The sequence below is a fragment of the Cricetulus griseus genome, chromosome 8, assembly GCF_003668045.3.
Source record: "Cricetulus griseus strain 17A/GY chromosome 8, alternate assembly CriGri-PICRH-1.0, whole genome shotgun sequence".
In the NCBI taxonomy this organism is placed as follows: Eukaryota; Metazoa; Chordata; class Mammalia; order Rodentia; family Cricetidae; genus Cricetulus; species Cricetulus griseus.
In genome coordinates, this window is record NC_048601.1 from 6,928,663 (window position 1) to 6,944,399 (window position 15,737).

At 43.7% G+C, this 15,737-nt stretch overlaps 1 protein-coding gene across 6 annotated transcripts in view; it reads left to right on the top strand.

Moving 5' to 3' along the window:
- Positions 1–15,737, top strand: part of Abcc9 (ATP binding cassette subfamily C member 9) — a 107,086-nt gene that overhangs the window by 22,391 nt on the left and 68,958 nt on the right. For all 6 annotated transcript variants that reach the window (XM_035448659.1, XM_035448661.1, XM_035448658.1 and 3 more), the window contains 4 exons: positions 929–1,063; positions 5,270–5,432; positions 8,519–8,559; positions 9,482–9,624. In XM_035448659.1, coding sequence (XP_035304550.1) covers positions 929–1,063; positions 5,270–5,432; positions 8,519–8,559; positions 9,482–9,624 — 482 coding nt within the window. The remainder of the gene's footprint in view (positions 1–928; positions 1,064–5,269; positions 5,433–8,518; positions 8,560–9,481; positions 9,625–15,737) is intronic.

A 15,737-nucleotide genomic window follows, 5' to 3' on the forward strand; every position in this document is an offset into this window, starting at 1 on the left:
TGTATAGTGCATTTATTAAAAGTACATTAGATAATAAAAGTGCAAGTTCCTAAATGTCTTATTTATAGTTTGTTTTTAGTGGAGATTCAAATTCATAAAATACAAGTGTTTGAGCATAATGGAAAACAAGCTTGGGGCTAGCCTTGACTAGTTTAGCCAGCCTTGACTAGTTTAGCCAGCGTTGGCTACCTGGCAAGTTGGAAGCCTCTCTCAGAAACAACAGTAATAATAATAATAAATGGATCAAAAGAGAAAAATGAGTGTGATAAAGTAGCCTGAGAGTCTTTATTATTGGTTAATTTTGTTTGTAGGGTTTGACTGTGTAGTCTTAGTTGGTCATGAACCCACAGCAACCTTCCTGCCTAAGGCTCCCAAGTGCTGGGGTTACAGGCTTGTGTCACCAGGCTCAGCTTTCTTCACAGGTTTGGTTAGTCCCAATTTCCTTGTCTTAAGCAGCTTTTGGAGTCACCAAGTAGGGAACTGCCGGGCCCAACCCCCTCTCCCCAGGCAGCCTTCCTATTTGCTCATGTTGAACAATGCCAAGACTTCCGTTTCCACAACTTTGAAAATCTAGTACAATTCCAAGAGAACCCAGAATGTCAAGTTCATGTTGGGAGACAGCCTTTTCAACCCTTTAGAGTCTTTTCAAGTTTAGACCTGTGTTATCAGGTTGGAAACTCTAGGAGGCCGCTCTGCAGCTTCACGTAGTAACCTGGTCTGACATGTGTTGTACAGATCAACATACTAAAAATATATTCCTAGCTCATGGCTGCACAAAGAAATCTTAGCAAAACCCAACTGTCACCATTGAGTTGACCCCTGAGGAAACTTAGCATGTTAATTAAGAACATTTGTTCTCACTAGGGGCATTCCCCCACTCGCTGGCTCCCACAGCGTGCTCACTCTCCGCTCCTGTGTTCCCTCCCAGATCATAATGGGGGTGATCCTGCTGTACAACTTGCTCGGCCTGAGTGCGCTGGTTGGCGCCGCTGTCATTGTGCTCCTTGCGCCAATTCAGTACTTCATCGCCACGAAGCTAGCTGAGGCCCAGAAGAGCACTCTGGTGAGTCACATCCTTGGAGATGGTAGTAGGGAACGGCGCAGTGCTGCTTGATTTTTGTATTTTTATAGTATAAGAATTTGCACTGGGCGTTGGTGGCGCACGCCTTTAATCCCAGCACTCCGGAGGCAGAGGCAGGCAGATCTCTGTGAGTTCGAGGCCAGCCTGGTCTCCAGAGCGAGTGCCAGGATAGGCTCCAAAGCCACACAGAGAAACCCTGTCTCGAAAAACCAAAAAAAAAAAAAAAAAAAAAATCAATCAATAAAAAAATCATGTCATCCCCTCACCTCCTCCCTCCCTCCCTCCTCCCTCGCCTCCCTCCCTCCCTTCCTCCCTCGTCTCTCCCTCCCTTTCACCCTCGCTCCCTTCCTTCCTTCCTTCCTTCCTTCCTTCCTTCCTTCCTTCCTTCCTTCCTTCCTTCCTTAAATCCTTCCTTCCTAGACTATCTGGAATTTATAGTATCAGTTATCAAAATAAAGTTCTGATATGAGTTTTTCCCAAGTTAAATGTTTTCTTTTTTCTCTCTTTCCTTCCTCCCACCCTCCCTCCTTCCTTTCTTTCTCTCTCTCTCTCTCTCTCTATCTCTCTCTCTCTCTCTCTGACATGGTCTTACTACATGCAACCAGGCTTGCCTAAGTTGATTGGGTTCTGCCTGTTTCCATCTCCTGAGTGCTGAGGTTTAAGCGTTACCATTCCTGGCCTTATTTGTATTCTTGGGCAGTGAATGTGTATTTTCATTACAGCAAAATATTTTAAACTTGGTGTCTATTCATTCTACATAGCAAATTTCATTCAAGTATTCCGTATATGCTGAATAAAGTCTATCCGTCTCACCCATGTCCCTCTTTCTATCCCATGAAACCCATTTCTCTAGACAGTTTCCATGTCTTCTTTCATTCCATACACACATGGATGAATTTATGTATCCATGTAAAACCTAGGACTCATAGATGAGAGAAAACACGATCTTTGTCATTTTGAGTTTGATCTAATTTACTTATTATGATCTCTAGTTGCACCCATATCTTGCAAAGAGTATAATTTTTTTCTTCTTCATGGTGGAATAAAATCCACTGTGTGTGCATGCACTTTCTTTATCCATTCCCCTGCTGGTGGACACCTCGCTTGTTTCCAAAACTCAGCTCCATGACTAGTGCTGCATTGACAATGACGTACAAGCGTCTCTGAGCTGTGTTCACTTGGAGTCACTGGGGTGAGTATTCAGGGGTGGTGTAGCTGGGTCATGTGACAGACCCAGCTTCAGTCTTTTTGAAGAATTTTCACACTGGTTTCTGTAGTGGCCGGGCAAGAGCAACTTAAAAGGTAGACTGCAAACTTGACACTTGACTGTCTGAGTCTCGAACTATGACAACCACAAGTGTCAAGGCTTTGGACCTTTTTTGTTTTGTTTTTCTTTTGAGACAGGGTCTCACTCTGTAGGTCTGGCTGGCCTGGAATTCACCATGTAGATAGTCAGGTTGCCTTTGAACTCACAAAGATCTTCCCTCCTCTTCCTCTCCAATGCTGCCATTAGAGGTGTATACCACCACATCTTGCTGGATCTTTAAAAAAAGTGTCAAAAATTACTCTTAAGCATACTCTGAGGCCACTGGGTATCAGTTATGGCAAGGAAGAAATGAACTAAGCATCCAAGGTTAAATTCTCTCCAACAGTGACCTGTTGGTGACAGCAAATCCTATTGAGCGTATTCATGGTCATGTTGGCAAGGAAGGGACAGTTCAGTTGATCCTTTCTGGCTTCTAGTTATTTGAGTAAGCACTGGCTTCTTTCAAAGAACCATTTGCAAATCTTAAAATTGTTGACTGTGTGTTTAGAAATAAAGCTTGATTAACTGTGAGGAGGCTGGGTGTGAATCAGGCATCACATGTGGGGAGCTGCCACCCTTGGTGTTGCCCCTTGAGCTGGCATCTCTGCTATGACAAGGAAGCTGTACGCTGTGCAGTAGCATGCAGGCTTGGTTTTCGTTGTTGATTGTTTGTTTGTTCCAGTTGTTTATGTGCTGCCTGGGTGAGGTGACTCCTTGTGTCTGTTTTTGTCCTCACTGTGCTCTGAGCCACCTCCCCTTTTACTGTGGCATTCAAATGCAGAAGGACATTGAAGGGCAGCATACATGGAGATATGACACACCCCCAACATCTGTCATTCATTTTGCTGCTCAAGTAATCATTTGATAGGCATTAAGGCCCTGCAGAGACAAAAATGATGAACAAGAATGGCTGCCTTATATGAGTAGTAATTAAAGAATTTTTAAAAAAGAAAAAAAAAAAAGGAATGCTGCCTTGCTTTCTTCTGCCTGCCCTTTCCATTGCTCAGCTGTCCCTTCGGGTTAGTGGGACTTCCTGCACCTTCTAGACCGTTCTAGCATACTGTTGGGTGGCAGAGGCAGCTAAACAATGATTAAATTGAGGTCTTAAATCAACTACAAACATCTCTGAAATGGCTCTGATTCTTAGCCTTAAACAAGAGCATATGAAAAAGCATGCAGAATTATGCTGGAAGGCTCGGGCTCAGCTTCTAGACTGTGAGGAAAAGGGTGAACTCATCCCACACAGGACCCTCTCAGACTCCAAGGAGAAGCAAACCACCCATCTTCAATTCACACTTGCTCTTCTTGGGTGGAGTAGAGGGGAGACTGTAGTCAATGGGATCCATCACACACCCACTGCATGTTAACACTCATACTCTCTTCCCTGCCGCTGTCACTCAAGGAAAGTGAAAGACCCCAGAGGCTCAGGACCCCAGGATCTCAGCCCAGGACTGCGGTCACCCCAATCACCAGGCGGAGTTGAAAGCTTGATGCAAACTGCATGAGGCTTTATTATAGTTGTTTAACGAGCTAACCCCATGTTTGCTCGGGCCTTTTATCCACCCGCCATGGCAAATGGCTAGAAAGACGGCTCGAAGCGTCTGCATAGAGATCTTATAGGGCAGCATAAGGGGAGCGTCTAGGGGTACCCACAGGATCAGGATTGGTGTGCCCCAGGCTTGGAGGGTTTGCCCTGTGTTGATTGGTCAACTGGTTGTTATGGCCCATAGGCCTTCCGGGGTGGTTGCTATGCTCTGTGCACTTGTTCGAAAAGCACACCCAGAGCTGTAAAGCATAGCACCACCAGCTAACTTCTGATTGGTCCCTTGCCACAAGGCAGGCATTTGACCTCTTAGTGACCAAGGCAAGATCAGACAAGCACATGTTCGGCTGTAATGGCTGCCGAAATGGGGAGCTGATCCCTCCGTGTATAAACTAAAGAAATAGAGGTAGATGTGTCTCTAGATGGACAGATACTTTGGAGTTATCTCCTTGGTCACTTTTTCATTTTATTTATTCATCTATTTTAATTTAACCTCTCTATTGATTCTTTGGGAATCACTTCTTCATTTTAAAGCTGAGGAAAATTCTTGCTTTGGCAGCATACAGGCTAAAGCTGGCATGATTCAGGGAATATGTACATGGCCCCTGGGTGTGGAACGACAATCTGAAGAGGCATTCCATATTTTGTGTGCATTTGTGTGTGTGTATCTGTTTGTGTGTGTCCACATGTAAGCGTAAGTGGTATGTGCATATATGTGACTGTATATGAGTAGATGTATACTTGTGCAGGTGCCAGTGTAATGTATCTGTGTATGTTTGTGTGTGTGCAGATGTCGTAACGCATCTATGTGTAGGTTGGTGTATGTGTGAATGCGTGTGAATGTGTGTGCGTGTGTATTTGTATGTATGTGCATATGCATGTATGCATGCATGTGTGTACATATGCATTCATGAGTAGGTCACAATACTAGGGAATTATATCAGGAGAGGATGGCATTTTAAAGGAGAGAGCAATGGAGTGGGCAATGGAATACACCGTAGTAAGAAAGCAGGAAGTGGCATTGATCGGTTTTGGGAGAAACAGGGTCCATCCGGAGGGGAGAAAGGATATGGGGCGGGGTGGTAAGGAGAGGAACAAACAGAAACACAGTATGACACACGTGTATGAATCCGTTTACTTTGGTTGCTAACCTAAAATATCTGAATGAATGAAGTTGACATTGTGGCACTGAACTGAGCTAACCTGGGGATTTTCTAGTGTGAACAGTGACAGAGCTGTTCAGAACCAAAGCCTCCTGAAGGCCTGAGCATCTCTGGGTCTTGCCTTTCTAGTGTAATTGGCTGCATCTTGGGTTATGACTTCCTCCTTTGTCTTATAGGATTATTCCACTGAGAGGCTAAAAAAGACAAACGAGATCCTCAAAGGCATCAAGCTCCTTAAGCTGTATGCCTGGGAGCACATTTTCTGCAAAAGTGTGGAAGAGACTCGAATGAAGGAGCTCTCCAGCCTCAAAACCTTCGCGCTCTACACATCACTATCCAGTGAGTCACCATAGTTACTCTGAGTGACCAATGTGGGCACAGTGTTAAGTTTGGCTTATTAACAATGAAATGCGCTTGTCAAAGGAAGCCATTATTGTCTACAGATATTTTACCCAGTCTCCACTAGCCACACGATGCTCTTTACATTAAGGAGATAGCACATGGCTGGTGTCTGAGACCTGCATCTGGCTCTTCGTCAGTTGCTTTTGGCAGTCATACATCACATACTGAAATCCTTGGCACTCCTTTAAAAACTTCATTGTACTTTTTGATGGTGTGTGTGGGCAGGCACATTTGTGGCACACATGTGGCAGTCAGAGGACAACTTTGTGGAGTGAGTCCTCTTCTTCCACCTTTACGTGGGTGCCAGGGATTGAACTCAGATTGCCAGGCTTGTGCTGCAAGCACTGAGCTGTCTCAAGAACCAGCTAATATGAAAACAGTAATGATGTCGGGTGGTGCTCCAGCTGAAACTCCTCAGTTACAGAAGGAAAAGTCAATTGTTCTTGTAAGACCCCCGGAAGCTCAGGCCTCCAGGATCTCAGCCCAGGACCGCGGTCACCCCAATCACCAGGCGGAGTTGAAAGCTTGATGCAAACTGCATGAGGCTTTATTATAGTTGTTTAACGAGCTAACCCCATGTTAGCTCGGGTCTTTCATCCACCCGCCATGGCGGATGGCTAGGAAAGACAGCGTAGAGATCTTATAGGGCAGCATAAGGGGAGTGTCCAGGGGTATGCACAGGCTCAGGATTGGTGTGCCTCCAGGCTTGGAGGGTTTGCCCTGTGTTGATTGGTCAACTGGTTGTTATGGCCCATAGGCCCTCCCAGGGTGGTTGATATGCTCTGCACGTCATTGCTGTGTACTTGTCCGTAAAGCACACCCAGAGCCATAAATCATAGCACCACCAGCTAACTTCTGATTGGTTCCTTGCCACGAGGCAGGCATTTGACCTCCTAGTGACCAAGGCAAGGTCAGACAAGCACGTGTTGGGCTGTTATGGCTGCCGAAATGGGGAGCTGGCCCCTTCATTCTCAGTAAAAAGGGAGTCCTTTTTTTTACATTGATTTGATCATCTTGCTAGCGGCCATCTCTAAATCCTTTAAAAGCACCTTGCTCTTGATTCTGTCATCTGTTTTGGAAGGTGCTTCTGGTAGACTTTCCTGAAGGAAAATGAAGGGGGAGAAAAGCTTCAAGTGAAGGAAGTGACTCACAATCTGCTCCCCTAGTGTGTTCTGGAGAATGTTTGCATACTGTCTCCATCTTAGTACAAACTCACTGTTCTCCAGCCTAACGGGTTTCTGTTAGCATAGTTCACACAGGCTTAGTCACAAAGTCACCCCTTCTTACTTGATTTGATTTGTGGGTCGTTTTGTTCCCAAACATCTTTGGGAACAAATTTCTAATGACTTAGAAATTTGGAGGTTTCTGTGTTATTTTCTCTTGAATTGTAACTGACTTTAGATCTTGGTGATGTTAAGTGCTTCTGTTCTGAAATGGAATCACAGCCAACACTAAGGGCATTTTCTATGAAAAGGGCCTTATACTCATTGGGTCTTGTGTCTACATGACAATGGTGCAAGATTTTGATAAAACCCTATGGCTTCCAAGAAAGATTGTAGCATGAATTCTAATGGGTTTTAATAATAAAAACCCAGAGTCAGACATAAGGGTAAATGCTGAAAGATCAGAGGAAAAAAAAAAAAAAGGAGCAAGCCACAGCCACTTCTTACCTCACTAACTCCTCAGCCTAAAAGGGGGCTGTTCCTGTCTCATCCACTTTATAGTCTTCCCAGCCATATCACTTCCTGCTTCCTAAAAGGGTTCCTGTCTCCATCCACTTTATAGTCTTCCCAGCCATATCACTTCCTGTTTCCTCCCTCTGGAGCTAGGATTAAAGGCACATGTCTCCCAAGTACTGGGATCAAAGGCATGAGAACCCAGGTGCTGGGATCAAAGGTGAATGCCACCACTGCCTGGCCTGTGTGGTTAACTAGGGGCTAGCTCCACCCTGAGATCTTTAAGCAAGCTTTATTTGTTAGAGCACAAACAAAATATCACCACAAAGAATCCTAACAAACAATCCTTCTGGTTTTACTCAGACACTAATATTTTTGTTGATGTATGGCCATAGCCCCAGCCCTTGGGTGCCTAAGGCAGAAGAATTGCCTTGAGGTTTAAGCTAGCCTGAGCTACATAGTGAATTCCAATCCAGCCTCAGTTACAAAATGAGACCATGTCAATCAACAAAAGCAAAATAAAAACGGGGCCTGGATAGATGGCTCTGCAGTTAAAAGCTCTTCTTGCTCTTTCAGAGGACCTAGATTCAATTCAGATACCCACATATGGTGGCTTGAAACCATCTGTATCTCCAGCTCCAGAGAATCTGATGCCCTCTTCTGGCCTACTCAGTCAGCTGCACACATATAATGCAATACATACTCTCAGGCACACACATACATAGACATAGATTAAAAATAAATTGATCAGTCTTTAAAACAAAAGAAAAAACATACTATTCTAAACCACTCTAGGATTTTAGCTGAAGTTCTGAGTTGGCTCTGTATTTCAGGAAGAGTGAAGACACGAAATTATTTATTAACTAAAAGGTCTAAAAGTGAAAACTCATAACCCTTGTTGGACCCTGAGCATGAAATAATGTCAAATTCTTATTTTTCACCTGCACAATAGTCAAATTTTCATAAGTTAAATTAGTTCAGTAGACCAAATAAAATATAACCCATAAATACTCTCAAAAACACACATTCTAAAAATTCTAATGTTTTGCATCATCAAAGGATTATTTTATCTGAATTCTGTTGCTTGGAACATTTAATAAGAAAAATGTCATAACTCTTTAATAAAGAAAAGTACTTTCTGGCTAAAACATGTGTGTGTGTGAGCTCATATAACCTCAGATGAGGAGAGAGCACCTGGGGAATATTGGTGAGTCCAGACAGAATGCTCCTAACATACTCTGCCATCCTTGTCTCCATGGAGCATTAAAGTAATAATGGATGATTAATTTAAGTGGGGAAAATGTTTGTGTAGTTCAGAGAAATAACACATTTGATTTCTTCCCGCAGTCTTCATGAATGCAGCAATTCCCATCGCAGCTGTCCTTGCAGTAAGACACTTTTTCTTGCTTTTGGAAATAGAAGCCAATCAGTGTTCATGAATGACTTTCAACAGAGAGTGTGTGGGTGGTCATGGCTGTTCCTTCCCACATCACTTCCTGCTCTGTAGTTTGCAACCTAGTGGTTCTAGACCAGGATTGCTCAGTCTTGACAGTGTGGGTACTTTGGTTTGGACCATTTTTTTTTTTTTTTTTTTTTTTTTTTTGCTGTAAGGGGATATCCTTAGCATTAGTATAAACAGTGGTGTCCCTGGCTTCAATCCTACTTGATGTCAGTAGCTTGCCCAACTATGACAGTAAAACCAATTCCCAAATGTGGGCAAATGTGATTAAAACTAACAGTGGTTGGAAAGTGTCCATCTTCATCATGGTGGCCTGGTTCTCATACATTCTTATAACAAAGTAGTTCTTATTAGCAATCAGGATGTGATTAATAACTACATTCTATCTCCCACCATATAATCTTGACAGCTGAGAATAAGTCTTCACTGCACTACAGAGTGGGAGTGTTTGTAGAGATGTGCAGTAGAGTCCTTTAAATGCTAGACCATGCTCTTTGCTTAGAATAGCGACTCTGGGTTGCTTGGAAAGCATCTGGCTGGGTGCTGGGGACTCTGAGTTCTCTGCTTGGTTTATTCTTCTATACTCAGTAACTTGAGAGAAGTCACTTTCCTGTTCTATAAATAAACTGTCTTGTCTGTCTTGAAAATTTACTGCTAGGATCATGTGCAGATTACTATGTCTTTACCAATGGCTGGTATTGGTTTGGTCGTGAGTTTGGGGTAATTATTTTTCATGGTTTCAGTGTCTCATGCTAGCACAGTAGGATATGCTGGGTTAGTCAAGTTGAATGTCGGCGTGTGTGTCACTTTCTCCAGAGTTTTTGGATCAACCTTTTTGTTTGTTTTTGCAGACGTTTGTAACGCATGCATACGCCAGCGGGAACAACCTGAAACCTGCAGAGGCTTTTGCTTCCCTGTCTCTCTTTCACATCCTTGTCACGCCACTCTTCCTGCTGTCCACAGTGGTCAGATTCGCGGTCAAAGCCATTGTCAGGTATGCGCTAAACTACCTGGGCTCTTTGCTTATGGATGGTATGAATAATATGTGTCCCTGCTGGCAAATTTGCAAAAGTACAAAAGGAGCCACAAAAACACTGTCAGAGATTACAAACATTGTTGGAAATTATGTTAACTCTCAGTTTTTTAGTTCCTATGAAATTGTTGTAGATTTGGGCTCCCTTATTTTTTTCCTTTTTTATTATTACATTTTTTTTGTTATTTGAAACAGTCTTTAAATCTAAATTATTTTGATCATATTCTCCCCTCTCCTAAATCCTTCCAGATCCTCCCCTAATCCAGCTTTAAGTTCTTTCTCAAAAAAACAAACAAAAATCCAATATAACAAGAAAAACAAAAACAAACAAAAAACAATAAGACCACAGTAGTAAAACATTGAATTGTATCCAAATAAACACACACACACACACACACACACACACACACACACACACACACCACCACTACCACCACCACCACCACCACCACCAACAACAACAACAATAGAAAACCAAGAAACAAAAAACCATGGAGTATACCATATGTTGGTCAACTACTCAACTACCCGTGAACATAAGGCCTATGCTACAGTGTTGGTATACAGTGTTATGCTATTGGAGAAAACTGACTTTCCCTCTCCTAGCAGGTATAAGTGGCAGTTCAGTTGTTAACTTTTACCCCAGTGGATACGTTTTCATTCATTCATTTTGAAAACTATAACAAAACGATATACAAGAAGATGAGACAGAAACTGTCATATTGAATTTGGACAAGACAAACCAACAGAAGGAAAAGAGCCCAAGAGAAGGCTCAAGAAGCAGAGAGCCACTTATTTGCACAAGCAGGAGACCCGTAAAAACAGTAAACTGGAAGCCATTACGTGTGCACAGAGGGCCTGGTGCAGAACCCCATAGGTCCTGTGCTTGCTGCTTCAGGCTCATGAGCTTTGCTCATGATAAGTTGCAGGGCTTTAGTCTCCTGGTGTCATCCATCCTCTCCGACTCTTAGACACTTCCTGCCTCTTTTTCCTCAGGATTCCCTGACCTCTGAGGGGTTTGATGGCCATACTCCATTTGGGGATAAGTGCTCCGAAGTCTCTCACTCTCTGACTAAAATCTGGCAGTGGGTTTCTAATATTTGTTCCCCTTGGCTGCAGGAGGAACCTTCCTGGCCATGCCACAGCCCATTCTTTAGAAACAGTCTAATTTATTGAGCAATCAGCTTTTAACTGGACATTTAGAAGGTCTTTATGTATGTAACCTCTATGTAACATGCTCAACATTGAGGCAAACAACTCTGTTTATCTTCGTAGTCTTCCCTGGTGCTTGGCTTAGGTCACATTTCTATAAGTGGTGGTGATAGTTTTGGTGGTGTCTTAAAGGTTCTCGATGGAGATGCCAATTATGCTTTTCATCACAGTGACGTAGGTCAAAGCTTGCACGTATATTTAATATATCTATGAATGTGGCCACCATGCTTCCCATTGAAGCTGCACCAATCTGTATGCTGCATGAATTTCAGTTTAATCTGCCAAAATTTAATAATCTCAGTTCATATTCTTTGAAAACAGGAAGACTTGAAAAGCTGTTCATTTCCCCCTTTAAGTATGCTTCTCGCCAGGGTAGACTTTGTCTTGGCTATAATTTCCCGTAACTGACAGCTACAAGAGTAGGTGTCATCTGATGGTGACCATTTCCCAATTTCTCCATTTGTACCACACACACAACTATGTTGACAAGACACACAGCTCTGTCTGTGCCACCATCTGCTGTCTTAAGCCATACTGCAAACAATGCAGTCTTCAAGTCACACTTCACTCTCTTTGCAACCTTTGTCTGCCTTATAGAAAGAACCTTAGCATGTGGTGCGAACAGCCTTTGTCATGTCTGTATATGGCCTTTGAAAGAGATGCGTGTGTGCTCTAACACTGAAAAGAACCTGAGCCCTTCCTCAATGGTTGCCTCTGCGGGGTGCAAGTCTCACCATTTACAGCAATGCAGAACATTCCAAAAGAAACAATTTCCACAAGGCACATACGTTACTGAGAAACCTAGCATTCGGTCAGTGTTCAATATATTGGTCGTAGGCAACACTTTGTATTGACTTGCCAGTGACTAAATGCCAGATAACATTACGAACAGATGAGCTACCCCGAAAAGCTCCAGGTTCTGATGGGGGGTGGGGGCATGTTATCCTAACAGAGCGTCAGTCCTCTCTGAGCCAAGTTCCCAGTAACTAACTGTTCCGAGGCTGCTGGGCTTTGGAGCTCTGACCCTCTGGCCTCGGCTACCCTCGTCTCTCCTCTCATTGTTCTGTCTTTGGATGGCTTACACAGATAGACTGTAGTTCGTAGTCAGCCTTCCAAATTAGGCAGCACTCTGGAAGGGAGGCCACTTCAAACAGTAAAATTGATAAATAGCCAGCGTCTGCTATTTCGGTCCTTATTTTCATTTTCTCCATTTAACAGCCATCCCTTCCATGGTTGCCGTCTTAGTTAATTGAAACTTGACCTTGCACTAGACTTTGAAATAAAAAACAGTCTATAACTGACAACATATCATGCCTTTGAAATAAGCAACTTGCCAAACATGAAAAGGACTTTGAGAGTTGGTTTGAAAAAGATAAAAAGGGATCTTCCTCAAACGCAGTGTACAATCTTGCAAGTAAATCCTGTGTGGTGGAAGGTGGTAGGGCCCTCTGTGGTTTCCCATAGCTCTCTCCCTTCATTCCTCCTGGGGGAAAGGCATTTGCCAGTTTGATAAAGTCCAGTGTGCTTTTGGGGCCCCAGGCCAGCTTCCCCAAGCCACAGGCCAAACAGAATGTGTTTCTAAAAGCTCACTTCTCTAAAATGACGTCCAGGGTTGATTTGCAGGTCCTACAAAGACGGTGGGTCAACAGAAGTGGCCAGAACTTTTTCCCACTGGGTACTGGTTCTGGGAACCCAGACAAGCATTTTCCCAGTGTTGACTGGCCTCTGCCTTTGCCTCAGTGCCTGGGAATCCGTGACCAATCTCAAATGCCAGTTGGCCTGCAGTGAGCTGAGCCGCCTGTTTATAATCGGAGACTTTGGTCAGCTGATTTTGAAATCTCCTCTTTAGTACTCTAGAAGTCATAAGTTCTTTACTGGACTCTTTCTTAAGTATATTCAGAAACTTGGTGGGTTGGAATGGGCTGAAGAAAACTCACGAACTTCTGCTGTGTGTGCATGAAAGAATCTGAGAAACCACTTCCCTGGAGGAAATGGAAGGCCATACAGAATTCCCTGCTCCAGGACAAACCCTACAGTTCTTTTGAAAGAGTTCATATCAGTAGCCAGGTACCCTATGATATGTGATGCTCCCTGGGGAGATCATGCATGTACACACGCTCACATGCGGTATACCTGTTATTATGCTTATAACAAAACAGAGCACAAGGCAAACGTGATCCAGGCTGTCTCGGCACAGCCTCAAACCTCACCCTGTTTGAGTTTTAGGGTGAAGTTTTACAAAACAAACTAAAGAAATGTCACTTGTTATTTAAAATTTGACTGTGGTTCCAGGAGATCCCACATCTTCGTCTGGCATCCACAGCTATCAGACATGCTGGTGGTGCACACAGGCAAACACCCATACACAGAAAATTAAAATTGACGTTCTTCTATAGAAGAGCAGGCATGGTGACACAAGCTTGTAATCCAAGGACTTGGGATGAAGAGGCAGGCGGATCAGGAGTTCAGGGTTACCCTCTGCTCCATACCGAGTGTAAGAACAACTTGGGCTCCCTGGCACCCTGTCTCAAAAACAAAACGTATTTAAATAAGAGTGATTTTTTTTTCACAGTGCTAAACTTTATTCTCCACTTCCTTAGAAATAATTTATGTGTTCTGCCCTTCTTGAGTAGAATCTGTGGTATTCCTTATAGGTATTTGGTACTTGGTATATAATGCAATAACCATGTCCAAAGATGTTAATTGCCAGAGGAAAGTACTATTATTAAAGAAACCTCTCATTTTCAGGGAAAGTAACAACAACAAACATTTTTTTCTCTCGTGTGCCTCTCACAGACGTTTCTACTTGGCAAGTCTCCTGCATCACCATCTATAAAATAAATAGTCGCTGATACTCATTATCAAGTATACTTACACCTCTGCATTTCAGTTGACAAAATTCTATAATCTCTATCAAAAGCCATGCAACTACCAGTCACAAAAAACAGCCATTCTTCATTACCGTAACACCTGCCCAAGATTTTCAATTGCATCTAAATATCCAAAGTAAGATTTGAAGGGGTGGAGTGATGGCTCGGCGGTTAAATCACGAACTATTCTTCTAGAGGACCCAAGTTAGATTTCCAGCACCCATGTTGTACAGCTCACCACTCCTGTAATTCCAGCTACAGGGGACCTGACACCCTCTTCAGGCCTCCTCCAGGCACTGAAGGCATTCCACGAACACACCCATAACAGACACATAATCAAAAATAAAATATATGTTAAAACCAAAGTAGTGTTTGAGAAGTGAACTGGCAATGTGTATACGTAAAACTGTAAGCGCTTTTGTCAATTACCTAAACAAATGAGACATTAGTAAAATGCTGAACTTAACACTGGTGAAGGCAGGCTGGCAAGCCTATTGGTATCAAACATGGCTGCTTTCAAATGCAGGCACGAAGTACTTATGCTCAGCTTCAAGTGTGTTGTTCTGAAGCTCAGTTTTCTTGTTTACCAAATGGGTACCGTAATATCACCTGCTTCTGAGGGTTGTTAAAAACACAAAAGTGTGTAGAAATGACCCAGAATACTTTTTAAGTACTGTAGGTCTTCTTACAAATCTCAATCTTACTCATCTACCACCATTTTTACCACTTAGTGCCCAAGTGCCTTAGGCGGGTCTTCTTTCTCTGGTGGTTGTATTAATAACTGCAAAGAAGAGAGCTAGATAGCCATGAGCTGGGAGTCCACCGTGGATTTAGAGAGGCCAGGACGCAGGATGGATCCCTATATGCAGAATGACGTGGCCTGCTGCTGACCACCGGCTAATTCAGAGGGAAGGGAGGCCCTCTGGTTCATGATGGTCTAAAAGGCGTGTCTGTAGCTGCTAACTCTGAAAGGATAAGTGGCTTTTGACTAGTTGGAGAAAGGAAAATGAGTTTTATCAGAGGGGGTGGGGGGGGAGGAAGTACCCTAGACGTCTTAGTGTACTTGGGTGGCTAAAGGCGGTTTTGTGTGGATGGAGAAATGATTCTGACTCTAGAGAGAGCAGGGGACAAGGCTGGAAGATGGCGGGAAAGATGCGGAAAAGCAAGGAAGTGCTGTGCCATTTGCTATCTAAGCGAGCGCGTCTTACATTGGTAGATTCGCAGTGTGCAGGTGAACCCTGGTGGTGCCGCTGAAATGACTTCACCCCTGGTCAGGCGTTGTGCGTTTCCGTAGTTATTTGCCCCAGTGGCTCCCGAAAGGACCTCATACAAACAGGAGGTGCTTTCGCTACTTCTTTAGCCACTTGTTCTCTCACCGACACCACCGAGCAATCACAGCGTGCACATGGAGGCAGCCCCAGAGCCCGGAGAGTTTCGCTTTGAAAGGTGCTCACGGTCTAATGGGAGAGACCTAAATGACACATAGTGCTGAAACTACGGGAATGAGCAGTGTGCTGCACCTTCAGCCAGAGAGCCTAGGGCAGTGGATCTCAACCTTCCGAATGCTGTGACCCTTCACCACAGTTCCTCATGTTGTGGTGACCCCCAGGCATAAAATTATTTTGTCCCAACTTCAGAACTGTGATTTTGCTATTGTCATGAATCATAATGTAAATGTCTGCTATGCAGAATATCTGATATGCTACCCTCAAAGGGATCATGCCCCACAGGCCGAGAACCTCTGGCCAAGAAGAAGGGAATAGAGGGGTTCCGAGGTACATTGGAACTGGAGGTACCAAATGGGATGTGTCTTAGCTTCATTTCTGTTGACACGATAAATATTCTGACCCAAGACAACTTAGATGAGGAAGGAGTTTTTCTGAGTTTATAATTCCAAATCACAGTCCACCGTGGAGGGGAGTCAAGGCAGGAACTTGAAACATGAGCTGTAGAGGAACACTGCTTTCTGGCTCAACTGCAGGGCTATGCTCC